Below are 27,641 nucleotides of genomic sequence, written 5' to 3' on the forward strand. Positions count from 1 at the left end.
CTAAAGGCAATGAACACAGCCGGCAGTCTAGCTCTTCCCTGCACAGAGTTGGTTGTTTATCTAGGATTACGTTTATAATCCTTTGTTATTCCTTCTTTGAATATTTTCTTCTTCTTTTTCAAAAAATTTTATTCATTTTATAACACAAATAAAAAAGAAAAACACAAGCGGAAAAACAAACAATACAAACAAATTCTTGTCATATCCTTATTTTTCTAAACATTGTTAAGTGGGCTTCCCCAGGTCCCCCTTATCTGATTTTCATTTATTTCATCTTTAGCAGTTTACATATATCATAATTTCCAAACATCTTATTTTCTTTAATCACACTTAAAATAACTTCACATTTTATCACTTACAAATAGTACTATTTTAAAATACCCTATCTTCTATCTTCTAGTTCTAACCCTACAGCCTATATCCACTTCCAAACTATAGATAACAAATACTTAAGATAACAAATACTTACTTCCAATTCTGCCTCACTTGCAAGAGACTTCCCCACTACATATCTGCAAAAGATCGAAAGATGCAAAAAATCCTTATCCCAATGTATCATCACCGACTTAACCTCATCTTTCACATGCCATACCAACAGAAATTTATACATTTTTTTATAATATTTTAACTTTATTATTTAATATTTCCATTTCAAATTTCGATTTAGTATAACCAAATCCATTTTTCTTTAAATCTTCTTTGAATATTTCATTGATATTTCATACATTTGGCAATGGTGCTCTTTAGAGGACTTCCAGTACTGTTATGAATAATAATGGTGACAGAGGACACCCCTGTCTTGTACCTTTCGTAATTTTAATATTTTCTGTTAGCACATTCTTTACTATTAATTTCGCCTTTTGATATGAATAAATCGCTTTTCTTCCTCTTATAAAGAATTGTCCCATATCCATTGATTCTAACACCATTACTGGCCCCAACAACATCAAACAGGGTCTGGCGACGTCTGTTTCAGTGTATCTGAAGAAGTGTGCATGCACATGAAAGCTCATACCAAGAACAAACTTAGTAGCTCTCTAAGGTGCTACTGGAAGGAATTTTTTGTTTCAAAAGCGGGAAAATTTACATGTGCGGCAAGTGGGGGAATCTGGCCGGAGACAGCTGGCGTTTCACTGGCTCCATATTTTTTTTCATCTGTTATAAAAAAAGAAGAAGGAATTGTCGGCTTTTTCCATCAACATCCATCTCTTCTAGATTCTAGAAGAAATGCTTCTTGGCAGGGGCGTAGCGACGGGGGTGCGGTAGGGGTGCCACTAGTAAGAGGGGTGACAAATCCCAGGTGGCACTCTGGGCGCGAGCAGGCGCCGCTCCCCAAAAGGTTCCCCTGCTGCCTCCCCCCCCCAGCTGTGACTCGTGGTGTGCTTAACTGGACCTAGAAGGTTATTCGGATGGTAGTATGGTTGCGAAAAGTGCCATTCTTAAGGCTCGGGCGTTTGAGGAGTGACGTGGTGGCTTAGGCGCCTGCAGGTTCTGTGGAGCCTGAGACAGCAGCGTGGGACTTGCGTCAGTCTGCTGCCTCTCCCGCAGCTGTTTTGAGACTACAATTCCCATCATCCCTGACCACTGGTCCTGCTAGCTAGGGATGATGGGAGTTGTAGGCCAAAAGCATCTGGAGGGCCAAGTTGGAGGAAGCCTGCCATAGAGGAACAAGAGGGAAGGAGAAGGGATCTTACAGGTTCAGGTGTGAAGCTTCTAGGCGAGGGAGGTCATGGTTCGGAGCTTAGGATGGAAAGGGGATCAAGCAGAGGGCAAAGCAAACCTACCTCTTTGCGGAGGCTGGACTGCTAGAATCTCTCCTGGGCCATCTTCTTCAACAGCTGAGCACGGTGGGTTCAAGAGGGCTCCCTCTGCTGATCACAACAGAAAAACTGCCTCTTTTGATGTCACCTGATGTCATCGCATTCCACAGGTGCCCAGTGTTCCTTGTGTTCTAGATGCGATCATAGCTGTCAACTTCCATATTTGAAAATAAGGGATCAGCAGCCTCAAAAACAAGGGATCAGCAGCCTCACCTGTCCCGGGGACAGTCTACGGGATATCTAACAATCTGGGATAGCAGCGGGAAATGGCGCTGGAATAAGGGAATTTCCCACAAAAAAAGGGAAGGTTGACAGCTATGGATGCGGTTCTTGAGCACTACGATTTGATCTCGCGAGGACAGGGCTTAGGTGCCCATTCAGGTCAAAACCCAAACGCACCACAATTCCTGTTCTGCCAAGCACATACTCTCACCCTTTTGGAACTGGGCAACAGCCTTCTCCTGTGCTGATGGGACTTAAGTTCAGGCCAGGCCAAACCTGTTTTCCTTCCGATATATTTTGGGACAAACTAAGCCAGCCTTCCCCAACTGGGTGCCCTCCAGATGTTGGGGGCCACAACTCCCGTAAGCCCCAGACTGCACAGCAGGAAGGCAGCAGGTGGGGGGGGGGAAGGCCGATCTACAGATTGGTCACCAACCCCCCAACCCTCCACCCTGACTCTGGGAATCTGTTCGCCTGGGCCTCTGGAGGAGTTTCTTAGCTCACCCTCGGATTTCACCCGAATCTGTACTGCCATCGTGGATTTTTAATTGTAATTGGTGTTAATTTATATATTTTTATTACAGTGGAAACTTTGGGGTCTTCTATATGGAGAACAGCAATAAACTGACTGAATACAGGAAATTATAAAAGACTATTCAGGAGTGCATAAACACTATCATCAGTGGTCTGGATTAATAAAATTTGATGAGACCCAAAATTTAGTGTGTGATAGGAATTTTATGGTTTTAGATATATAGTAATGTTCATAACTGCACATACATAGATCAGCACAGGAACCATTTTGATTCCTAAACTGACCAAATCCTTTCTCTGCAAGGTTAAAAATGGAAAAGCCTCCCCATTGTCTCTTCCTTTAATCTGTGTTTGAATAAGGTGTGAGCCTGTGACCTGGCCCAGGAAATAAGTATTTTAGCATTACAAAAGAATGGCCAGGCTCCCCAGAAAATCCAATCAAGGAACCTGCTAGACAGGAGATAAACAAGGAGAAGAGAAAAACAACATTTAAATTTCTGTGATGTAGGTGGGATGTATCTGAGGGGTGGTCTTAGGTTACACCCCTTCTGTGATGTATGCATAATGTTTCTGGGGGTGGTCCTGATCTAGAGAAGGGGAATTTCAAAAGTCTTTATAAGGCCTTGCAGGCCATTGTTCTGGGTCCTCTTCCTCTCCTGCGTGTGAGGGGGGTACCCTGTTGCAACAGATCAATAAAGATCAAGCTTACTAGCTGCTTTGCTTCTCAATATTCTCTGGTTGGCCTCTGTTATTTTCTCCTACCAATAGGGAACCTATGTAAGGACTCTATATGGGCTCTTGGATACCCCATAAGGGAAAAGGGCATATTTTTATTTACAACAGATGGCGACCACGAAGGGACTTTTGGTTACCCGGATTCTGGAAGCGAGGAAGGACTGGTTATCCAGCGCGCACCAGGCAGTTTGCCAGGAGGAATGACCAGTCTTCCATCGGTCCCAGGGTCTGGCAATAACTTGGAGTTCAGCGGGGCTAACCAGAGGAAGCAAATCTTGATCAGGCCGGCCTTAAACAACCAGTCAAGACATCGTGGGATCACCAGGAACAGCGCATGCGGAAGTGAGTATTAAGTAGGAAACACGGGTAGTGGGTTGGGGTCTCTAAACCACAGCAACCAAAATTCTTTAATTCTTCCTTTTCCCTTCAAATCTAAAATTTCTACTTTTTTCCTCATCTAAAAATTGCCACCTTCTTTCTGTCCCCTCGATCTCAACACCAGCCCTAGCCCTTCGGAGTATGCCCAGGCAAAGGTTGTGTGTGATTTCTTCCACTTAATTCTGTATGCCAACCTATTCCTTCGGAGTTTTGCCCAGAAAGGTTGTGCAATTTCTTCTGCACTGAAAACTATAATTCCCAAAACTATAACTCCCAGGTGCAGCCGCACCTCTGCCATGGCGATCTTTGTTAGAGATGACCTGTGAGCAGAGAAAGCAAGGGCACCTGATTCCTTTCCTTCTTTGTCATTTCTGAGTCCCAATCTGGCACTGCGCTACGCAAGCGTCCAGTAGGGAACTCTCAGGTTAGATTGTAAGAGGCAGGAGGTTGCTGTGGGCTCCCTGGCTGAGTAATGACCAAAGGGGGGGTTTGAGATCGCTGACCGCACTGTTAGCTTAGTAGCCAGGAAAGGCCAACAGCTGTACCAGCCTAGTAAGTCAGGCCAGACGAACGGCGGTGTGTCACAGTACAAATTCTCGGAGTTGTCCAAATTGAGTGTACTGTGGGTTATTTATTGTGTTTCCTGAAAAGTGGGGATAAAACCCTGACTGCAGTATAAAAGTAAAAGCTAGCGCTATTAAAAAAAAATTCTTAAAATGGGTGCACCTCAATCAAAAGAAATGAACCCACAGACTCCTGATGGGAAAGAAGCCCAGTTGGTGCTTACTTCCCGCCTGGACTCTGACAGTCCCCTTCAATTTGTGTTTAAGAAGCGTTTTTCCAGTGTTTAAATTGTACTTAGGTAACATCCAGCAGCTGCTTATCTTAAATGTGCCATCTAAAATAAAAATGCAAGCTTGCTTCAAAATTTTAAATCTAAGAAAGCCATGTTGGGCCTTATCAATCTTAAAAAAGACAAAAAATGAGAATGAAGTGTGCAAATGTTTGTTATTTGAGAGAGGCTCAAAAGAGTCTTCCTCCTTGTATGTACTTCATTAAGCATATGCCTATGAAAGTATGGTGTTCCTTCTAAGAAAAATATGTGAGTCCAGTTTTAACTTTGATTTGGTTGGACAGAAGAGTTATTGTAAGGCTCCTGGTATCAGTCTCTATAAGACGTCCTGGCCTCTTTTCTTAGAAAATGCCCCCCCTTGTTTCATTCTGTCTCTTTCAGGGTTTTTTCCCCTTCTCCTTCTTATTCTGTGCCAGGTAAATTTACTCCCAAGTAAGCTTCCTTTAAAGGAAACTGCAAAGGGGGGGGGCATAAATTAGGCTTACTATTCCTCTGCAAGTTCAGGAAAAATTGTTCACTCTTGTATTCCTTTTAAATCAAATCTATGGCTGTTTAAACTTTGCTTTATAAAAGATCCTCTCCCTATCTTAGGAAAAATGTTAACTTCAATCTTCTTTTAAAGATAATTTCTATAGGAATTTTCACTCTTTAGTCTAAGGAAGTAAACACTCACTCAAACTAGCTTCAAGATCTGTATAGAATTGGGTACTTTTATTTTCCTTTTCCTTAGTACATGATAGGCGCATGGTTTGTGATAGGCGCATGGCTTGTGGTCTCTTCTCCAGTTGTGTCTGTGTACATAAGTATGTGTGTGTTTCTGGTAGTACAAATCTTGCTATGAAACCTGTATTTTAGGGTTGGACTAGATGACCCCAGGTCCCTTTCAACTTTCCCAATTTGTGGCTGATGAGTTGAAATTCAGCCCAGATTTGCTCTTTGTTTTTTTAAAAGGTGTGAGGTGAAGCCATGATGTTTGAAGCAGAACTGGTGATATCAGGCAGTTGAGTGATTACAGTATTTATCATTTTGTCTACTATTAAAAAAAAAATCAAACTTAAAAGTCTATTAAAAGTTTAAGCACATAAAAATTCATATAGTCAAGTAGAATGCGCCTTGACCAATCCTGTAAATAAAGGGGCAGTAAAATTTGTCTGCAAATGGTAAGGCTGAAATGACTGAGAATGTTAAAAAAAAAAAAATAATAAAGAAAGAAAAAATCCTATGAATTCTGATCCTCTGGCCATTTTCCCCATATATAAGGGCGTGGCATTGTTCCGCGAATGGCCAGAGGGATATTAGCCCTTTCCTGTACATAAAGGAAGCAGTCTCAGTTTGCTTGGGCTGATATTGCTAGCTTTGAGTTTCTCTTTTTGTTTTAAAATCTAACCCTATTTTTAAAATCTACTCCTTACCTTTCCCTTCCTTATTCTAATTGAGCCAAAAGATGCAACATTTTCAATAGTATAAAAGGTTTGCTGAGACATGAACTCTGCACATGCACAGAGGCTAGATCAGCTAAAGAAGAGAGAAAGAGGAAGGGGGGAACTGTAAGGAGGGAGAGGAGGTTTCTTTCAAATGTAAAACTTGGAACCATTGAGGGAAATCATCCTTAATGTGTTTTGCTCCAGGAAGACTTCATAACAGTTTTTTGTGTGTGTGTGTATGTGTATATGCCTATGCATTTTAGGAACAGCATTTCCTGACAGACCTCTCACATGAAATAATTTTCCCTTTCAACAGGTGTGTATATGCCTATGCATTTTAGGAACAGCATTTCCTGACAGACCTCTCACATGAAATAATTTTCCCTTTTAACAGAGTGACCTTTCTTTTCTCCCACAGCACAAATGATAATGAAGGGATGCAAACAGTGATTTAAATTCTCTATAAAAAGTAAATGCATTTGTTTTTCCTTTTTGTCTTTCTTCCCTTAAAGGCAAACAGTCACTTTCTTTCTGTTCAGCAAAACAAGTCTGAATCCCTGCTATATTAGTTGATTTCCATCTATCTCTTTGTGGCTTTGACATTTTTTTTTAGGTTACAAATAATTTGTTTCGTTTATTAAGTTCGTTTTATCAGTTCTTCCATTATATATATGAAATTAATCGAAGCACAACCAAACATTGTTTGTGGAAGGGTATTTGTTTACCTTTTTGCCTGAGCATTTCTTATTAATTCTGTCATTTTGGCTAGTGCAAGTTACTTGCACAACTTTAAAATTGCCATTCATTTTTCTTGGTATTAACTCATTTCCCAGTATTAACATTACAGCTGATGATGTCACATCAAGAAACACTTTTATTTTCATTTGGGATGTTAGAATGCCAAAACAGATTACTTCAGGTTACTTCAGGTTGCTTATTAATTGTGTGTCTTAGCATTTATTTATTTTTGGTTCCTCATAGGTCATTTGTGTGTGTGTGTGTTTTACTTTGGGGACATGTTCATCACATGTTGAAAGTCAGTCTCATGAAGTTCTTTTATTGGATAGCACATGGTGAATTTTAAGTTTTCCCCATTGTTTTCCCATTTTTTTTTCAGTCCAGTAGTAATATGTGTGGTTTTGATAATATCTTTGTACTATTTAATAATAGTTATTTTCTGAATCTGATGTCTTTGTGTCAAGTCCATTTTCATCTAACTGGTAATCTAATTTTTTGCTTTCTTTTTATTTTTTAACCTTTCTTGTATTTTTTACAGTTCTCTTTCTCTACATGTGGAGTAATTTTTTATTAAGTGAAAGAAAGCAAACAAACTTAGCAGATAATAACAGTAATTATATGGAAATGTGATAATAAATAATAATAAATAATACATTTTATTTATATCCTGCCCTCCCCAGCCGAAGCTGGGCTCAAGGCGGCTAACAACAATCAAAATAGTCCAATAATGATAATGAATAAAATGTTTAATCCACTAAAATTGTTATTATTTGCAGCTTCCCATGGAAACTGGAGGACATCCTTCTTGTCTAACTGTGTTTTTAAGTCACCCCAAAACCCTGCCCCTTACAGGATATCACTTCTACAGATGTGCAATGATGAGCAGCAACAACCCCTCAACTCAGTCAACCCATCACAAGACCAGCAACAACAGAGTTTTCAAAGTGCCCACAGCTATCTCTTTCAAAGGATATAGACTGCCAAAGGGGGGAGTGGACCTGACAAAGGGGGGAGGAGTTGAATTGCAAGGACATTTTCCCACTTTTGAACCTTAAGACTGTGCTCCAGGATTCAAAAGATACATACGTAAAAGATCACAATTGTGTCAAGATATGTAACAGATATTTAATTAGTTTTTTTTTTTTGTATTATGTGTTATTATTTAAGAATGTTGAAATGTGTCTGACAGTGTAATTTCCACAAAGGGGGGAATATTGTGTGTAACTGTTTTTGTGTTTAATGTCTTATTGCTTACACACCAATGGAGAATTCTCATGCATTTTATACTTTCTAATAGCTCACACTATTGTGTAGTCCAATGTTTAGATAACCACATTTCATTGTCCCACCTGACACTATGCCAATCTTTCCCTATCCATTTTAATATGTGTTAAACCTCGTTTTGCCAAGGACAAACTTCTGGATCCATAAAACACCAGGTACATGAAGGTGGATATGCTTTAGTTTAGCAGGAATGATCCCTTATAGAGTTAAATTGACTTATTTGGACAAAGTGCCCTTTTTAAGAATGGTTTTCTTTAACAGATTGGTTTGAAGACTTGAGAACCATGGGGCAAGATAAATTCAAATTGGACTCAGTTTGAATTGGGCAAGTGTATCCAGGCTGCAATTAGCTTTTGGTCCTTTAAGTGCAAGTGAGCAACTTCCCATTGTGCGAGTGCGAGACCACAGCCTATAATAAAATCCCATAGCTAAAGGCCAAGGCGAAGACCTCTCCCTCACGAGATGCCCAAAACCTGTGCCAGCTATGGTGAATGCCAGGCGACATGGTTAAATGAAAGCCCTGAGGGGATTCAACAGAAGGGATGTGTTGCTGTAGCACTATGTCAGTGTGAGACCACAGAAAAGCTACCTTGACACCTGAGAACACAAAAATGGCGGGGGGGAAGCAAACTGCACTTTTCAGTCACTAGTGGACCTTACCTTCCTGCTAGGTGTAAAGCATAGAACACTATTGAGTAAATGGTCTCTCCCAAAGTGTTAGAATGCCACAAGTAATTTAGTAGCAAAACGCAACATGTGTTATTTTTATGATATATTTATACAAACACATCCATTTACAACATACGATGTTATTATTTGTGGGGCAAAAATTTTTAAGAAAAATTCTAGCCCCAAAGGGGGGAATATTGTGATAGGAATTTTATGGTTTTAGATATATAGTAATGTTCATAACTGCACATACATAGATCAGCACAGGAACCATTTTGATTCCTAAACTGACCAAATCCTTTCTCTGCAAGGTTAAAAATGGAAAAGCCTCCCCATTGTCTCTTCCTTTAATCTGTGTTTGAATAAGGTGTGAGCCTGTGACCTGGCCCAGGAAATAAGTATTTTAGCATTACAAAAGAATGGCCAGGCTCCCCAGAAAATCCAATCAAGGAACCTGCTAGACAGGAGATAAACAAGGAGAAGAGAAAAACAACATTTAAATTTCTGTGATGTAGGTGGGATGTATCTGAGGGGTGGTCTTAGGTTACACCCCTTCTGTGATGTATGCATAATGTTTCTGGGGGTGGTCCTGATCTAGAGAAGGGGAATTTCAAAAGTCTTTATAAGGCCTTGCAGGCCATTGTTCTGGGTCCTCTTCCTCTCCTGCGTGTGAGGGGGGTACCCTGTTGCAACAGATCAATAAAGATCAAGCTTACTAGCTGCTTTGCTTCTCAATATTCTCTGGTTGGCCTCTGTTATTTTCTCCTACCAATAGGGAACCTATGTAAGGACTCTATATGGGCTCTTGGATACCCCATAAGGGAAAAGGGCATATTTTTATTTACAACAAGTGCTACAGTTAGAAATTAGACACCAGCCAGAATCAATAATCCAGAATCCAAATCTTGGTTTGTATTCTGCAGAATCTTTAATTTTGATTGGCTGGTTCTAAAATTTGGAAATTAGCGCATGTTACTAGTCACATCCTAAATTGGTCATATAATACTAGCCCCACCACCACCACATCTGCTCCCTGTCTGCCCCATAGAGAAAGCCAGGGCCCATATGTTCCTCTTGCTCTGCTAGAGAGGCAAAACAAGTTTCCCGGTTAAACTATAAACAGTGTTTGCCGCTGCAGCAAAATGGCTGCCAGTGCTTCTGCTGGGCCAGTTAACCTGGCTGCCTTTCCTCAAAATACACATTCCTTCCTCAGAGTGACGTACTCTGGTGTCAAATACTGCTTTTGCTAGGTTAAATTTTAGACAAGCTGAATGGGCACAGGCAGGGTATTGGTTTGTTCTTGTTCTTCTTGTGTATTTCATGTGTGATAGGAATTTTATGGTCTTAGATATATGGTAATGTTCATAACCGCACATACATAGGTCAACACAGGAAGACCAACCTGGAACCATTTTGATTCCTAAACTGAGCAAATGTTTTCTCTGCAAGGTCAAACTGGAAAAGCCTCCCCATTGTCTTTTCCTTCGCAGGTCCTGTCTTGGGGGTATGTCTGTGTTTGAGTAAGTATTTATCACTACAAAAGACTGGCCAGGCTACCAAGGAAATCCAATCAAGTAACCTGCCAGACAGGAGATAAACAAGGACAAGAGAAAAACAACATTTAAATTTCTGTGATGTAGATGGGATGTATCTGAGGGGTGGTCTTAGGTTACACCCCTTCTGTGATGTATGTATAATGTTTCTGGGGGTGGTCTTGATCTACAGGATGGAAATTTCAAGTCTTTATAAGCCCTTGAACAGCCTTTTTGTGGGTCCTCTTTTCCTGCGAGTGAGGGGAGCACCCTGTTGCAACAAATCAATAAAAATCAAGCTTACTAGCTGCTTTGCTTCTCAATATTCTCTGGTTGGCCTCTGTTATTTTCTCCTACCAATAGGGAACCTATGTAAGGACTCTATATGGGCTCTTGGATACCCCATAAGGGAAAAGGGCATATTTTTATTTACAACACATGTTTTTCATCTTGTATTCTCATGCTGCGAAGTGCCCCAACATGATGGTGATGATTTGCTGGTTTGACTCCCATCATCCTGACCATTGGGCCTGCTAGCTGGGGTGCTGGGATTTGGAGTCCAGCAGCCCCTGGAGAGCCACAGATCTCCCCCCCCCCCGTTTAATCAAGGCTTGCTACCAAGCAACTGGGCCACTCTTGCCCCATGTGGCTGTCTAAGGCCCCTTCGCCCCCTCACCCCAATGCCATGGCAGAGGGCTTCTTCCTCCATGCAAGGCTGCTGCTGCTGCCGCCTGGGTCAGATGCTGCCCAGATCAGTGTGATGCAGCTTGGTAGGGAAGAGTCTTTTGGCATGCACACCCCACTGCTCTCTCCAGGGGGGGGGGGGCAGGGCTAGCATTTAATGTTTATATGACACAGCAGAGAGGCCTGCATTGCGAACGCTGCCCTTGTAAGACGGAACCAGCAGATCACGTGGTGGCCCAGTCCTGCCTCATGTCGGGGGGGTTTCCACAGGCTACTGCTGTTAGCAAGACCACGAGACGTGGCTTAAGCCCACCTGCCTCTTGGGTGGGTACACTGGGGCACTCCTTGCTGGCAGGGCTGTCCTGCTGATGCCAGACCTCCCCCACTCGCAGAAGCAGGCGGATCAGGGTTAGGATTGCTCTGCAAAACAGCATTGCCAGTAAACACAATCGGGACTAGATCATTGCAATGAATTGGATTATTGTCAGGCTGCCCTGGTGAATCTGGTGCCTGGGCCTCATTATTCAGAGTTGGATTATCTTCAGAGAGTTAGATTCTCCCAGCAGATATTGGCCATGTTTGCAGGTAACAAAAAGCCACAGCTAATGCAAATCAAGGTTTATAAGCTTCTTCGTGGTTAATAAACCATGGTTAAGCTGCTGGGCCAGGTTTGGACAATTCAATAAACCAGTTTAATAAACCATGCCTTAGCATTACATGTAAATCAAAATGCTGAGAAGTTAACACTTGAGAACTACAACTACTGAAGTCTATAGCCAGCTCCATACTGGCATCAATTTTCTATTTAAAATGCCAGAAATGTGCAAATTAATATTGTTATCACAAAGTTTACGTGCTTTGTGTCCTACATATAGAAGATGGATGCTGAATAATCCGCTATTGCAGAACAAAGCTTGCTGTTGCGGTACAGGAGGTCTTTGCAAGACCTCAAAATATTCAACAGATGCCGAAAGGGAGTTCCAGGGATATTCTCTGATACACACACAAAAATAAAAATGGAAATTGCACTAACTGCATTGAGGTAACCCTTGAGATAGAAGTATGTATTTCATTTGTTAAAAGAAATGTCACCTAAAATCACAGCAAAACATAAAGTTAATGGAACCAAGGAGCTGCTTAAGATAATAAAAGGGGCCAGAGTTAACCCAGGAGTTTTTTTATATTCCTCCTTTGAACAGCGGAAGCCATGCCATACAACAAACCGTTCTTAAAACATTCCTCGGCTGCAAATTCTGCTTGTCATGTGATAGTGGGGGCTGCAGTTACAAAATAAATTGAGCTCCACCCACCACACACTTGGACTCACAGAATTAGCTGCATAGTTCCTTGGATCCTGGTCCATATTATTTTGGACCAACCCTCTCAAACCATGGCAACTCGACAGATTCAAACAGAGTATAACTACATGCAAAGTTGCAGAGAACAGTTCTCCTTTGACTATCCCAAATCCCCGTTTCTCTCTTCTTCTTGTGTTCCTTGGCAGATGGCTCTGCTCTCCATACTTTCTTATTAAACTGTTGTCCTCCTTTAGTTTAAGCAAGATTTATTTTTTTAAAAAAAGACAAAATTTCTTACATTCTTTCTGACTTACCTATTGTTTTGTTACTGCAGGCATTCAGGATTGGAACAGAGCGGTAATTCATTTCAGCCAGCAAGGTGAACATGTGCTGAGCATTTGGGACAGTAAGTTGGTCTATGTGATACAAAATATTGTTCTGAAACAAAACAGATTTGAACGAGACAGAAATATCAATGTCCTAATATGCACAATTTGTATACGGTGTCTGTTTGATAATGTGTGGTTTGCTATGCCTAATAAAGGATATTTGATTTCAATTTATTTAAAGACCACTGTAAACGGTTAAAATCATTAGCAGGGATATACAGACACTTGTAATGTGGAATTACTTATGATGATAATTATGGATATTTAATAGATGGATAAGGGTAAAAGATGCAGCAAATTTAATCTTAAACATGGAACCCATGGAGGGAGGGAAGGGGGTCCAAAGATTCAAAAGAACCTTGTATTTTAATGTTTAAAATTGTTAAGTTAAAATGTATAAAACTGTGAAAAAAACCAATAAAAATATTATTTTTTTAAAGGAAGATATCTACAGTATATCCAATTACTTATCAGTTTTCCCCTTTCTTGCTACACTGAGACAGAAAGAATGTGTTTCTTTCTTTCAAAATGGTTTAAAAAGGAAGACCAGAGCTTTGGGCAATATTGCATTTAGCTTGGGGTTGCTCCTGGATCCATTACTGTCACTAGAGGCCCAGGTGAGCTCTGTGACAAGGAGGGCACTTCCAAAACTTGGTTGGTATGTTAGCCATGCCCATTCCTGGACAGGGATGGCTTGGCCAGTGTGATCCATATACTGGTGACCTTACAGCAAGATTTTTGTTATTATTATCAATTACAAGCCTATTAGAAGTCAATGTATTTTTTTTCCTTACTGCAATCCAACTTGAAGAGCTTCCAGATTCTTGGACTTTTCCATTTCTTGCAAAGTGCTTGCAACAACTGAGAGACATCGGTGATCAAATTCATTGAGACGTTCCTATTAAAAGCTGGTTTTCAGCAATCTTTCACGTAAAGGGAGCACATCTCCTCAGAAGTACGTCTGAGAACTGCCTCAAGGACAGTTATTCATTACAAATTTTACCATTTAAACAAATATTAAACAAATGCATTTTCAACTCCAGCTTTACCATGACTCAATTACGTCGAATTAACAAAGTGTACTTGTTTGGTGGGATTACTCCTTATTTACTGTTGTGTTCTTCAAACTGCAAGTATGGCGATTCTTACAATGTGGAAATTCCCGTGTGCAAAATGTACACTAAGAAGTTAACAGGAGCCTTCAGCAACACCCTGTCCACCAGGAGGGCTTGCCATGCCTCTGATGGTATCTGGCAAGTTTCTACTGCTATGGGGAAAGAACCACAAACATGCAGTGCCACATCACCACCTTGCATTTTTCACAGAGCTGCTATGCCAACTGCTATGTGGTTCTCTCATTCTCCTATCTATCCTTAAAGAGCAGGTGGAGAACAGATTTCACAAGACTGTGTGCCTCAGAGGTAACAGATAGGAGAGTCGGAAAAGGAATGAGAATTAGGGCTGCTCTATGACCTATTTTTAAGGGACACAGGTGGTGCTGTGGGTTAAACCACAGAGCCTAGGACTTGCTGATCAGAAGGTCGGTGGTTCGAATCCCCACGACAGGGTGAGCTCCCGTTGCTTGGGCCCAGCTCCTGCCAACCTAGCAATTCAAAAGCATGTCAAAGTGCAAGTAGATAAATAGGTACCGCTCCGGCGGGAAGGTAAACGGCGTTTCCGTGCGCTGCTCTGGTTCGCCAGAAGCGGCTTAGTCATGCTGGCCACATGACCCGGAAGCTGTATGCCTGCTCCCTCGGCCAATAAAGCGAGATGAGCGCCGCAACCCTAGAGTCGGCCACAACTGGACCTAATGGTCAGGGGTCCCTTTACCTTTACCTTTATGACCTATTTTACACGATTATGAGAATGTATGTGGGAGCACTTTGAAAACCAAAGTATTCATTATAAAATCATTAGTTTAGCTTGCTAGAGTTTCCTTGTCCGTGCCAGATGAATGGCCCCACTGACAAGTCTGGAGCTCAATTCACTACTATATACTCATCCCTTATGTTCAGTGCAAGACTATAGAATTTCTGTGACTTACCTGGCATACCCTCAGCAAGGTCTGAACCAACCGGGTGCTCTGTGGGACGCCCAGTTTCCCCACAGCTAGCAGGCTGCATGCCAAGTCATCACGCCACATGTATTTGGCCTCCTGCATCACACACTGACACACCTGGCTAAACTGAGGGTGCTCAAACATCAACCGTCTCTCATAATGTTTCTGACCTTCCGAGAGCTTTTTTGTGAGCGTCCGCATAGTGGCAAGAAAGGTACTGGCGTACTTTGGAGCATCTGGAAATTTTGAAGCAAGGCCTAGTACATCACTGGGAGATGCACATTTTTGAAGGTCCTTAAAGAACTGCTGGGGCGTGTTTTCTTCATCCTTCTCTTCCGCTGAACTTCTAACTTCCTTTGGGGATCCCAAGAAAGCAGATGGAAGTTGGGTGGGTGCAACAGTCATTGGGTCAGGGCCTTGCACATGGCCATCTAAGAGGGCAGCAGCAGTTTTCTGTTCATTTGCACTGGTACCGTCTGCATTAATACTTAGGGTACCTTGAGGGGAAAAATCCAACAGATGATTGCAGCCAGCAAGGAGAGGCATACGACAGGAGTCGCCTCAGGTAAATACTGCGTGCAGCAGGAGATGAGCTGGCCGGGAGAAAGAACCGGGAGACGCTGGGGGAGACGGGTCGGTGGGCTGCCTCTCTGTCCCCTTGGCCTCCTGGGTCTCCCCCCTGCTTGAACCCCCAACAACCGCCCTGCCAGGTCGGCCAGGCGGAGGGCTAAGCGGCCAGCGGGAAGGGCGAGGGCGGCCCCGCCAGCCTCGGGGAGCCGCTTTCTCCTGGCGACGGCCCACGCCGGCCTGCCCGCCCTCCGGCAGGCGGGTCTCTGGGAGGGAGCGACGGACGGCATCGCCCGCGGGGGGAGAGCGAAGGCGGGAGCGGCTGAGCTCCGGGGCCGCCTCCTTCCCGGGGAGATTCCCCGGCTCGGCGAAAGGCCCCGCCCGGCCCGCGCCTCTCCGCCCGGCGCGCATGGCGGCCCCGCGACTCCCCGGCCTCCCGCCGCCGCAGCTCCTCGTCCTGATCGCGCTCGCCGCCGCCGCCCAGCCGCCCCACCAGGCCGCCTTCCGCGCGGGACACGGCGCAGCCTCCTTGCCCGCCGCCGCCGCCGCGCCCCGGAGACGGTGAGGAAGGGCGAGAGGGCGGGAAGGCCTCGCCAGGGCCGGAGGGGCGCTGCTGGTCGTCTCTCCCCCCGGGCCGGCCCCGTCAGCCAGAGTCCGGCGAGGGGACCTTTCGGGACCCCTGGCAGGCGCCTCTCCGCCTCGGCCCCGCTGGGCTCCCGCCGTCAACGCGGCGTCTCTTCTGGTACCTCAGGCGGACACGAAGCGACTCCCGTGGGAATCTACCCTCAAACTGATCTAACAGATTTTTATTCTTTATTTTAAAAATTCATGTATTCATAGGCAGCAGAGGATATCTGAACAGCGCGTTATCCCGGGGTTGAACCGAGTTGAAAGGGTCCCATCCTGAGCAGGGAAGTTGAAGCGTAGGAATTGGGTTGGAAAGCCTGGCGTTGAGCTAGGAAGGGCCAACTCAATGCAATGATCCTAAAGGAGATGGGAAAGGGCAGTTGCAAAAGGGTCTTACAATTCAGGAGATTCTGCAAACACTCAGCTAATTGGGGCCCACTGCAAAATTCCTCTGATTGGCACAAAAAAGCAGTAGCTGCCCTCTCTTTGGAAACGGAAATAAATTAGTATTAGAAGCAGCAGTTAGTATTTATAAAACTTATGAGAATACACTGGTCCTTCCAGTTGCGGACGGGATCCATTCCGGAGGTCCGGTCTGCTGATCCCTAGGTTTTCACAACTGGAGAGACCACTTCTGCGCACATGGCAAAACCCCGGAAATATACTCCCAGTTTGCCGCTTACGTATCCCAAAATTTACATAACCGGAGGGATAAGTAAGCAGAGGTACAACTGTATATCAACAGCAGGACATAGGAAGCTGTCATAAAGTAAATCAGACCTCTGGTCCACCTTAGGTCTGCTTTATTGGCACTGATTGGCAGCAGCTGTCCAGGACTCCCCATCCCTTCCAGGAGATGCCAGGGGTTGTGATTTCTGCATGCAAAGTGTGTGCTCTGCCATTGAGAAGAGGAAATACAGTATAGGTCATGCAATTGGTGTTGACTAAATAGACACCAGCTTGGGTAGTCTGGGTAGATGAAGAGAGCGAATGGATGGAAAGTTCCCCCTTAGAATGTCTGTCTTCCTTCTGTTCTAAGATTCCCTTCCCAGATGGTGAACAGAGCAATCCAAACTCTGGATGAGGCAGGTGCCTTGTTCATCCTGGCTTAGTGAAGAGACTCTGCCACCATGGAGGTCCCTGTTCTACCCACCCAACTTGGCCAGCATAAACCTATGAAGAAAGTGGGTGGGGGTTGGACATGAGTTAGCCAAGTTGTTGCTGCACCCTAAGCCAGTCCAACTACTGGCAGTGATGGAGGTGTTTTTTTGTGGGGGGGGGGGGACTGAATTACAAGGATTTGCATCAGAAAATTCAGTTTAAATTCAGAGTGCGATCTAATTTATCTTGTTTATTTTACTAGTATTTAGTAAAACAAAGCTAAACACTTTAAAAACTGTCCAGGTTGCCTAATACTTATTTGAATGGGCATTTCCTTGTTTCCTGCTCTCCCACAACTTCTATCCCGGCTGGCACAAGCAGATGGGCTCCGGAGGTGGTTATGACTCCACTGTTCTATTTAGTCCCCACTGTTTTTCACCAGGGGAGAAGATTGTACCCCAAACTCTGTATCCTCCAAAAGCACAGCTGACTGTGTATCTGCCTTATTCAGAACTAGGAAGTCACTGGAGATTGCAAATCATGACTCTTCTTTAGTTTTTTCAAGTAACTTTATTTTGTTATCTCCAGGTATCTTTTGTATGATGTAAACCCACCGGAAGGTTTCAACCTCCGCAGAGATGTCTATATAAGAGTTGCTTCTCTTATAAAAACTTTGTTGAAACATGAAGCCTGGGTATTGGTTTTGCCTCCCTGGGGCCGTCTCTATCACTGGCAGAGTCCTGACATTCATCAGATCCGAATTCCTTGGTTGGAATTCTTTGATGTTCCCAGCCTCAGTAAAAACATACCAGTTATTGAGTACGAAGAGTTCCTTGCAGGTAAAATATTACTATTAAATAATCAGTATTCTATGCAATCTTGAAGTAGTTTTGTGGTGGGCTTTTCTGCTTGCATTCTGTTAAATGAGGTGTTTGAAATAGATAACATTTCTAAAGTAGAATTCCAAATGCGGATATGTTACCTTTCTCACCACCACTATCTCTCAGGGGGTAGAGGGATATCTACTATTATGAAGGCTAAAATATATTAGTAGGTACATGCTAGCTGTTGCACAATTGCATGCATATGCCATTTAGCAAATATTAAATGAAACAATAATATCTTATTTGGGCATGACCATAGTTGCTTGGAGAAACAGAAGATACAGATTTTTGTTAATGTGGCACCCATTTTTGCAGTTGGCATAATGGTGGTTTCTGCTCCGGTTGCATCCATGCACAGTCTCCTGTCTTGCTTGAAGGGCTGCATCATACAGATGATGGAGCAGATTTGTAGGTAGGATGGAGCAGATTTGTGATGGGATGAGTTGTGGGCAGTGAAACAGACTGCCTTGGAAGTAATGTTGTCTCTTTCGCTAGAGGTTTTTAAGCACAGTCTGGATGGACACCTCTTGGGGATTGTGTCAGTGCATTTCTTGAATTGGCACAGGGTTGAGGTTCATGCCAACTTAATAAAATCAGAAGGTGCTTTTTATAGAAACATTTGAGATAACCTGTAGCTCTCTTCCAAATCCTCTCCAGATTATTTGTCTTTTTCTGAAGATGCAGTGACCAGATTCACAGGGCTCCAACTCAAACCCTCTTTCTATTAACTGACATTCTGGTTTCTGTAGATAATTACTTTGGAAGTAACTGTATGCAGCTAGAGATAATGCTAGTTGCTCCACTTGATATCTGCTGTATAAAATGAAATACATATAGATGTTATACTCATGTGCTGATTTTTGTTCATTATTCAGAGTCAGGTGGACCCTTTATTGATCAGGTGTATGTTTTGCAAAGTTATGCTGAAGGATGGAAAGATGGGACTTGGGAGGAGAAAATAGATGAAAGGCCATGTATTGACCAACTAATGTATTCGACAGACAAACATAAATACTACAGGTAATCTTCTATAATAGTAGTTGCATTATAATTACAGCCGGGCACCTAGAATGCAGATATTTTCTCCACAAGTCCCTAAATGTCCCCCCTGAAAAAAAACTTTCATTGGAATTTTTAACATTAAAACAGTTTTTCTTTTGTTCAATGAGTATTTTATTATTGCTGCATCAGCATGCTCTTCCTAAATGAAAAATATGTATTTATTTTTGAAGATGGGCATCTTCCATTCTGTTTACAATAAACACAGAATGGTTAACAGCACAGAAATTTAAATAGTCCAAAAACATAGCCAATGCTGCTATTGTTACATAGTTAAAAGGGACCCCTGACCATTAGGTCCAGTCGTGGCCGACTCTGGGGTTGCGGCGCTCATCTCGCTTTATTGGCCGAGGGAGCCGGCGTACAACTTCCAGGTCATGTGGCCAGCATGACTAAGGCGCTTCTGGCGAACCAGAGCAGCGCACAGAAACGCCATTTACCTTCCCGCCGGAGCGGTACCTATTTATCTACTTGCACTTTGGCGTGCTTTCGAGCTGCTAGGTTGGCAGGAGCAGGGACCAAGCAATGGGAGCTCATCCCGTCACGGGGATTCGAACCGCCGACCTTCTGATCAGCAGGTCCTAGGCTTTGTAGTTTAACCCACAGCGCCACCCGAGTTCCTATATTGTTACATAAATTGTTACATATTGCTACCTATATCAATACTCTGGCCACATCAACCGATTTTTTCTTACACTTTGGTGGGAATTGTTTAAGGATCAGTTAGCCAGTAACAAAACCACAGTTGGAGTAACTCATGGTTTCAGATGTCTACACAAATGCAAAGAGTATGGGAATCAAGACAAATTGGAGCTTTTAATACGAAGTGGAAGTACTCAGAAACTTGTGAGGAAGTGGTCGTGTCCTGGGTTTCATGATACAGATGCAAGGGAAAGCTGAGTACATTCAGACATGCACTCTCAACTTTAAGAAGGCCAATTTCAAAAAGTTTAAGGAACTAATGAGTGAAATTCCACGGTCAGAAATACTCAAAGAGAAGGGAGTTCAAGATGAATAGGAATTTCTAAAAGGAGAAATATTGAAGGCCCAAATGCAGACAATTTCAACAAGAGAGAAAAGTGTGAGACATCTAAAGAAATTGGCGCAGCTGCATAAGGAGCTTACGGATGAGCTGAGATTTAAGAATGGTGTGTATAAGAAGTGGGAGAAAGGGGAAATCACAAAGGAGGAGTATACACGAGTAGCTAACAGTTGCAGGGTGACAGGCAGCCTAAAACCTGGAATGAGCTCAGACTTGCAAGAGGATAAAAATAATAAAAAGATTTCTTTGACTGTGTTCAAATCAGCAAGATTGTTTTAATTTCTGTCATATTGTATATGCCAATCTATTAATGATTTTCATCTTGTTTTATAGGGGATGGTTCTGGGGCTACGAAGAAACACGCGGCATGAATGTGACTTGTTTATCTGTCCAGGGCTCTGCCTCTGTCATAGCTCCTCTCCTTTTGAACATCTCTGCTCGGTCAGACACAATCTATTATTTTCTATCTCAAATGTTTCCATATTTGCTTTGCGCAGAGAAAGGCAAGCTTTAAACCCACCTACCCCGTTCACTCTTAACAAGTATGAAGGTTTGTGTTGTTTGTAATCTCACATTGAAACCTATTGCAACACCACTAAGACAGAGAAGGAGGAATCCATAAAAACCCTCAGTTTGTAAATGATTCCCCTCCCCAAGAAATCTCGAACTGTGAAGTTTCCCCTGAGGAAAATCCAAATTACCATATGCAAACTTTGGCTAATTTGTATAGGTTAATTTGCTTTTGAAAAAATATAATATCCTAGACTGAGAAATTAATGTAGCCTTTTATTTAACTTTCATTTGGTAAAGAAATGAAATGTTAACTGCTGAGCTCATCTAATACTGTATTTACAATTAACATCCATGCATTCTTACCAATTAACTTACGAAACAGAAAAGAAAGAAAAAAGAAAAACAAAGCACTGGAAAATTATCTGTTCCACATCGATGGTGCCTACCTGTCTTTAATTACAAGCCAGAATAAGGTGTCCCCAAAGTACATGATCAACATTTCCTCCACAGAATGCTAATTGTTGAGCTGTCTGGGTTTAGGATTTTCTGGGTTAAGAAAGGTTTCTCAATTTTCACCTACCCCACCCCCCGAAAAATAAATTGCAGTGTTCATTTTTGTGCATCCATGGACTTCTCTGCTTCCTTAAACTATAAATTGATGTAAGCTATTTTGCAAGGGAATGTACACTTGGTTTTATCATTTTTAGTAGGTCAGTGATGCTAGACCGAGCTGAAAATCTCCTTCATGACCACTATGGTGGCAAAGATTATTGGAATGTAAGTATTTTCTAGCTGTCTTTCCCATATGATCCACTTATTTTTGACTTCCTTATTGAGAATGCCTGCCGGAAGGAGAAAACGAGGTGCAAAGAGCCAGAAGACCATTATTGAGACTCACAATTCCTCTAAAACAAAGAATCGGCAGAGAGCCAACACCATCTGCCCTGGCTCAGAAACAGAGCGGGTTGAGGAAACCGAGAAATTGGAGCAAATAGAACAAACAGTGAGTAACAACGTTGGGGGAACCTCACCCCCCCTTAAGGAGGATCTCAATGACCCGACCCTCCTCCTCCCAGAGAAAGCTAATCCGTCCAAGAGGGCAAGAACAGGAGCAGGAGGGATTCCTCCCACTCCTAACGCTGACCCACCCATGCCTCTAGGAGGCAGAGGAGCCTGCTTTCAACCAATTCGGGATACGCACCCCTACCAAGAGATTTGCATGTTGTCTGCAGATACTATGGTTCTGGTTCTCCAAAGACTGGATGAAATCCTCACCAGAATAGTTAACATTGAGAAACAATTGGATACTAGTTCCTCCCCTTTAAATGCCCAAGGGATGATAAGAAATGACTCTGTTAACAACTCACCAACTCAAACTATGGATGAAGTGAGGTCCTGTCAAGTCTTGCAAACGAACCAGATAATGCTTGAGATTCACCGATACACTCATAGGTGGATGAACCGCAGACAAATTACTATGTCCTTGTCTCAGCTCTTGAATTACCATTACCGAAATGTAGATCTAGAAAATTTCCACTTCCTGCCTACCTTGAGAAACACCATGCGCCTATTTATGACCTTTAGGTCATCAACCCTCCCATCTCGACTCATGGAGATAAAGGATACTCTATGGTGGTCCCACTCTCTCCGCCCAGTGAGGGTATTTAAAGACGAAACAAGGAGGCAATTGGTCCCTTGCATAGAGTCAAAGCTAATGCGGATAAAGGAAACCAAGCTCAACACTAGAAATACTAATTGCCCGAAGGAAGAAAAGAACTCTGTAAGCCTAGAATTACAAGACCTGAAGAAAAGGCTAATGAGTATAAAGACTGAGATTTCTACCCAAAATATAAGGACAGTAGAGCCTAGAGCACAATATTTAAAGACGTCCAATAGCTCTTTATCCCATAGAAAGACATCAGTGCAACTCCCTGTTCCCTTTTCAAACGACACCAAATTAGATGAGGAATTTGGCACCTCCGACATTTCTATGGCAACAACACCTAAAGAATTCTATGTTGCTGACAATCTGGAGATATCCAGCACCAACTCTACATCTGGACCTTTGCCTAATGTTCCAAAAACTTATCAGAATGATCAGCCTTCTCTACTGTACTCCTGGCAAGACAGGATGGACAGATCTTCCGAATTCGAATCTGGCTCTTTGTTGGCCAGTGATCCACATTTTATAACACATACCTCATTAATACTTCCACAGCCACAGATAGAACCAACAATCCTCCAATTAACCCAGGAGGGAGAGGGGGATTGACAGTTAATGAAACACCATGGGACTGTCCCCCCCGCTTGGGGTGCGGTTGGTTGGGTTTTATCTTCTAGGGATACTTACCCTATCAGACCTCCACCTCTTTCCCATACCATTTTGACCCAGGAGTCCTGGCCCAAGGATGGCTTGTTATTGAGGGGATGTTACCCATCTATTGGGGAGGCTAGTATGGGATCTAGGATTTCCACAATTGAAGGGCTAGGGAGGAATGGCGGTAGGGCTAGATATCTCTATCGGCGAAGGGTTTCGAGATGCAGTGATCCTCGAACCCCTTCCAATCTACGCCCCATCCCAAGGGATGAGGGTAGGGAAAACAAGGATTACACACCTCCGTCATTGGTGCTGTGCAATGCCAGGTCCATAGGCAACAAAACTGCCACCATGCGTGACTTTTTTGTCTCGCAGGGGATTGACCTGGCTTGCGTGACGGAGACCTGGGTATGGGAAGGCGAAGTAGTCTCCCTACATGAGATAACACCCCCAGGTTTCTCTGTCCTCCATCAATCGCGGACTGTAGGTCGGGGGGGAGGAGTAGCATTGTTATTCCGGGAGGATTGCTCTTTCAGAGCTCTGCCATCACCGGCGATCTCTGGCATTGAATGTGTTGGTCTCGTGTGGGGCACCAAGGAGAGCTTGGCTGTCTGGCTGGTGTACCGACCACCCAGCACATCTGCAGCCACCCTGTCAGATCTGCTGGAGGTGGTGGCGGGCTGGGCCTTGGAGTTCCCAAACCTACTGGTTTTGGGAGACTTCAACGTCCATGCCGATGCCGCTCCCTCCTCACAGGCTCTAGACCTAGTGACTTCCATGGCAACACTAGGGCTCTCCCAGTTTGTTTTGGGCCCCACTCATCAAGCAGGCCACACGTTGGATCTGATCTTTGGGGCTGGCATAGATGTGATCATGCTCCCTGCTGTGAAAGTGCCATGGTCTGATCACTACGCTTTAAAAGCCAAGATTGACTTCCCGCTCCTCCCCGGCTCGGGTGGCGAACCTATTTGGGCTCGTCCGCGAAAACTGATGGATCCTGATAGATTCCGACAAGCCTTGCGGAACCCTGCTCCTCCTGGCGACTCATTAGATGACCTTGTTGAGGACTGGAATAACCGGCTCTTGGCAGCCATTGATGAGATCGCGCCTAAGCGCCCTCTGCGACCCCGTCGAAACCGGGCCCCTTGGTTTACTGAGGAGCTCCGGAAAATGAAGCAGGATCTCAGACGGCTAGAGCGAGTATGGCGACGGACTCGTGACGGAGCCTCAAGAACATCTTATAGGACGCTTATGAAAGCCTATGAGATGGCTATGAAAGCTGCTAAGAAATCTTACTTTGCAGCTTCCATTGCATCCGCTAGCTCTCGCCCGGCACAACTTTTTAGAATAATTAGGTCAATAACGTCCTTAGGAGGACAACCAAATTTAAGCACAAATTCGACCCACAGCTGTGAGGCATTCGCGAGCTTTTTTGCGGAGAAAGTCCTGTTGCTCCGCCGTGACCTCCCTGCCAATTTAGACACAGTGACTGAACTGGAGGCCCCTCGACTGACTTCAGGTCCAGTGTTGGACCATTTCGATCGGATACTCCCTACTGATGTGGATAGATTCCTCCAAGTTGGTAGGCCCACCACCTGCCTCCTTGATCCGTGCCCGTCTTGGCTGATTAGGGAGTGTCCAGATGTTGCGCGGACCCCCCTGGTTGAAATTATCAATTTGTCCCTTGACACGGGGACATTCCCAGGGGAACTGAAGGAAGCAGTGGTGCGTCCACTCTTAAAGAAAACTTCATTAGATCCCTTAGACCTATCCAATTACCGCCCAGTTTCAAATCTTCCGTACCTGGGTAAGGTAATTGAGAGAGCGGTTGCTGAACAGCTTGGTAGGTTTCTGGAGGAAACATCGGCATTAGATCCATTTCAGTCCGGTTTCCGTCCTGGTTTTGGGACGGAGACGGCTCTGGTTGCCCTAACAGATGATATTCGTAGACAACTGGATCGAGGCGGGTCAGGACTGCTGATCCTTTTAGATTTGTCAGCAGCCTTTGACATGGTCGATCATGATCTTCTGGACCATCGCCTTGCAGACGTGGGGATACAGGGCATAGCCCGTAACTGGTTGTGCTCTTTTATCTCTGGTCGGGGACAGAGGGTGGCACTGGGGAGGGAAATGTCGTCACGCCACTCCTTGGTGTGTGGAGTGCCGCAGGGCGCAATTCTCTCCCCAATGCTTTTTAACATCTTTATGCGCCCTCTTGCCCAGATTATCCGGAGCTTTGGGCTGGGCTGTCATCAATATGCTGATGACACTCAGCTCTATCTACTGATGGATGGCCACACCAACTCGGCCCCTTACACACTGACCAGATGCTTGGAAGCTGTGGCTGGATGGTTTCGTGGGAGCCGATTGAAACTAAATCCTTCGAAGACAGAGGTCCTATGGCTAGGTCGGGATAGCATGGGGATGAGGGACCAACTCCCTTCTCTTGCGGGGGCCCAATTAGTGCCATTGCCTTCCGTTAAGAGTTTGGGTGTAATCCTTGACGCCTCCCTTTCCATGGAGGCGCAAGTCACAGCAACAGCCAAGGCGACATTTTTCCACCTTCGCCGCACCAAGCAGTTGGTCCCTTACCTTTCCCGCCCCGACCTGGCCACAGTGATCCATGCAACAGTCATCTCCAGGCTTGACTACTGTAACTCGCTCTACGCGGGGCTGCCCTTGAAGCTGTCCCAGAAACTCCAGCGGGTACAGAATGCTGCAGCGAGGCTCCTCACAGGGTCTCTGCCATGGGAGCATATTCATCCAGTGCTTTTCAAGCTGCACTGGCTCCCGGTGGAGTACAGGGTCAGATTTAAGGTGCTGCTTTTGACCTTTAAAGCCCTTCACGGCCTAGGACCCTCGTACCTACGGGACCGCCTCGCCTGGTATGCCCCACGGAGAGCCTCAAGGTCCATAAATAACAACACCCTAGTGGTCCCAGGCCCTAAGGAAGTTAGATTGGCTTCAACCAGAGCCAGGGCCTTTTCAGCACTGGCCCCAACTTGGTGGAACGCTCTGTCTCATGAGACCAGGGCCCTGCAGGATCTGATCTCTTTCCGCAGGGCCTGTAAGACAGAGTTGTTCCGCCTGGCCTTTGGATTGGAGCCAATTTGATTCCCTCCGCCCCCTTTTTCTTTTTTCTTTTCCTTCTCCTGCAATGAGGCTCCATTTTAATATTTTAATGTTCCATTATTTTAATGTTGTATTTTATTTTTGTTTTTAAGTTGTAATCACTCATCTTGTTTTTATTATTGCTTGTAAGCCGCTCTGAGCCCGGCCTTGGCTGGGGAGGGCGGGGTATAAATAAAAAATTATTATTATTATTATTATTATTATTATTATTATTATTATTATTATTATTATTATTATTTGCCCCTTGGCAAACATTGTCTCAAGGCATTTTGTAGGGCATAGGAGCCATTAAGAAAAGAGGATATATATGGGGGGCCACCAGGTGGCGCGTTGGAAGATGGCCGACAATAACAACTCTCTGACCCATATGAGGTAATTAAGGGGCTGCTATGGGAAGTATGCAGCCTTCCCACCCACCCCAGGAGGTGGGGGGGGCACTGTCTTGCCAGCGGTGTTTACAATGCACCCCCTGATCCGAGAGATGGGGGTGCCGAACACTTGGCATGAGCCCTCGGTGAAGTCAGATCTTCCTGACGCCGATTCCAATTAGCGCGTGCTGGTTGCTTCAGCTCGGAATTATAATTGGAAACATACGATTGGGAATGAAGCTGAAGCACATACATCAAGCAAAGCTCGACAGATAAGACTGCTGATTAATGGATCTCTGTGACCGGGAGTGACGGATGGATAAGTAAATCTGATGAATCACCACTAGGAGACTGTATGTTTGGAACGAGGGGGGGTGGAGGAAAAAACTCTTTTTTTTTCCTTTGCACGATGGGATATTAATAACCCTTCACCCCAGAAAGAAATAAGATCGTCGCGTTTTTACTAATCATAAGCAGGATTTTAAGAGCTGTGTGGCATGGATTACAACAGGAGAGAAGATTGGTGAACGGTGAGAAAGAGGAAAATTTTTATGACGCAGTTAAAGAATGGCGTCTCGCCAAGACAGGCTTGCCGGAGAAAGAAAGACAGGGGGAGGAGAATCAGGATCGTTCGAAAGAGAAGGAATGTTGGAATGCAAGTTTGACCTGACAGAGCCCCCTGATTTATTTGATTTATTTGGCTAGCCTGAGAAAAAATAAAGGACAGACCGAAGATTAATTTTGTTTATGGAAGCATTGAACAGAGGCTGTCCCTGAGTGATATGGTCTTTGAAGAGTACAAAACCCACACAGAGACGCCAGTTTTCAATCTGCTTGTAAAAATCATCAGAGATCGCAAAGAAAGGAATATATGATAACAACAAGAAGAGAAAGGAAGTAATAAAGGACTATCCGGATCGAACTGGATAGAACTGTCTAATTAAAGCAGTAAAATAAGTGATGCTTGGAGTTATCCGGAATTTTGGACTCGTGCGGAGCTTGATGTATGGGTACCCTCAACAAAATTTAAAATTTGGCTGTATAATTTGGAACTAATGTGATTTGAATAATGTGGTGTGATTGGCCTGTTAATAATTTTTTTTTTTTTTTTAAAGAAAAGAGGATATATACAACCTGGCATTTTCTAGGCACTTCCACTTACTACCAAATCCTTAAACGTAAACATTTACTGCAATTATTTTATAAATGATCCCAGAATATTATTTGAATTAAAGGTGTGGTAATGCACCAAAATTCCGTTGAAGGAAGACCTATGCTGTTTTCTCCTGTAATCACATTACACATTTTAAAAGTTATCTTGCAGTACATTATCTTCCTGTTATCCAACCGCAGTATGGCTTCTAATGAAATAAATAGGCCACAGTAGTCTGTATCAAATCATAGATTATCCT

General features: G+C 43.9%; 2 protein-coding genes across 5 annotated transcripts in view; one reads left to right on the forward strand and one right to left on the reverse strand.

Annotated features, from left to right (window-relative positions):
* Positions 1-546: 546 nt before the first annotated feature.
* Positions 547-15,183, reverse strand: LOC308581071 (FAST kinase domain-containing protein 2, mitochondrial-like; the record flags this gene model as incomplete). Of its 2 annotated transcripts, none has more annotated exons than XM_081183529.1 (3): positions 14,605-15,182; positions 13,355-13,458; positions 547-1,155 (listed from the first exon to the last, which is right to left on the reverse strand). In XM_081183529.1, exons 1-3 carry the CDS (start codon positions 15,163-15,165, stop codon positions 1,152-1,154), a joined length of 669 nt encoding a protein of 222 aa, XP_081039655.1. In that variant the 5' UTR covers positions 15,166-15,182. The 2 variants fall into 2 exon arrangements, with proteins under 2 accessions (XP_081039655.1, XP_081039654.1); XM_081183528.1 differs by lacking the exons at positions 547-1,155; positions 13,355-13,458 and adding exons at positions 11,739-11,866; positions 12,486-12,609 and having other exon boundaries at positions 14,605-15,183.
* The window catches only part of POFUT2 (protein O-fucosyltransferase 2), a 30,130-nt gene continuing 4,381 nt past the window's right edge, over positions 1,893-27,641 (forward strand). The window contains exons 1-5 of one of the 3 annotated variants that reach the window (XM_081181270.1): positions 1,893-1,930; positions 17,503-17,753; positions 18,674-18,818; positions 20,233-20,340; positions 21,120-21,189. In XM_081181270.1, coding sequence (XP_081037396.1) covers positions 1,902-1,930; positions 17,503-17,753; positions 18,674-18,818; positions 20,233-20,340; positions 21,120-21,189 — 603 coding nt within the window. In that variant the 5' untranslated portion in view covers positions 1,893-1,901. Of the gene's footprint in view, positions 1,931-15,580; positions 15,748-17,502; positions 17,754-18,673; positions 18,819-20,232; positions 20,341-21,119; positions 21,190-27,641 lie in introns of those variants that run through there. The other 2 variants (XM_081181268.1, XM_081181269.1) reach the window with 2 other exon arrangements.

This window comes from Podarcis bocagei (assembly GCF_964188305.1).
Source record: "Podarcis bocagei genome assembly, chromosome: 1".
Classification (NCBI taxonomy): domain Eukaryota; kingdom Metazoa; phylum Chordata; class Lepidosauria; order Squamata; family Lacertidae; genus Podarcis; species Podarcis bocagei.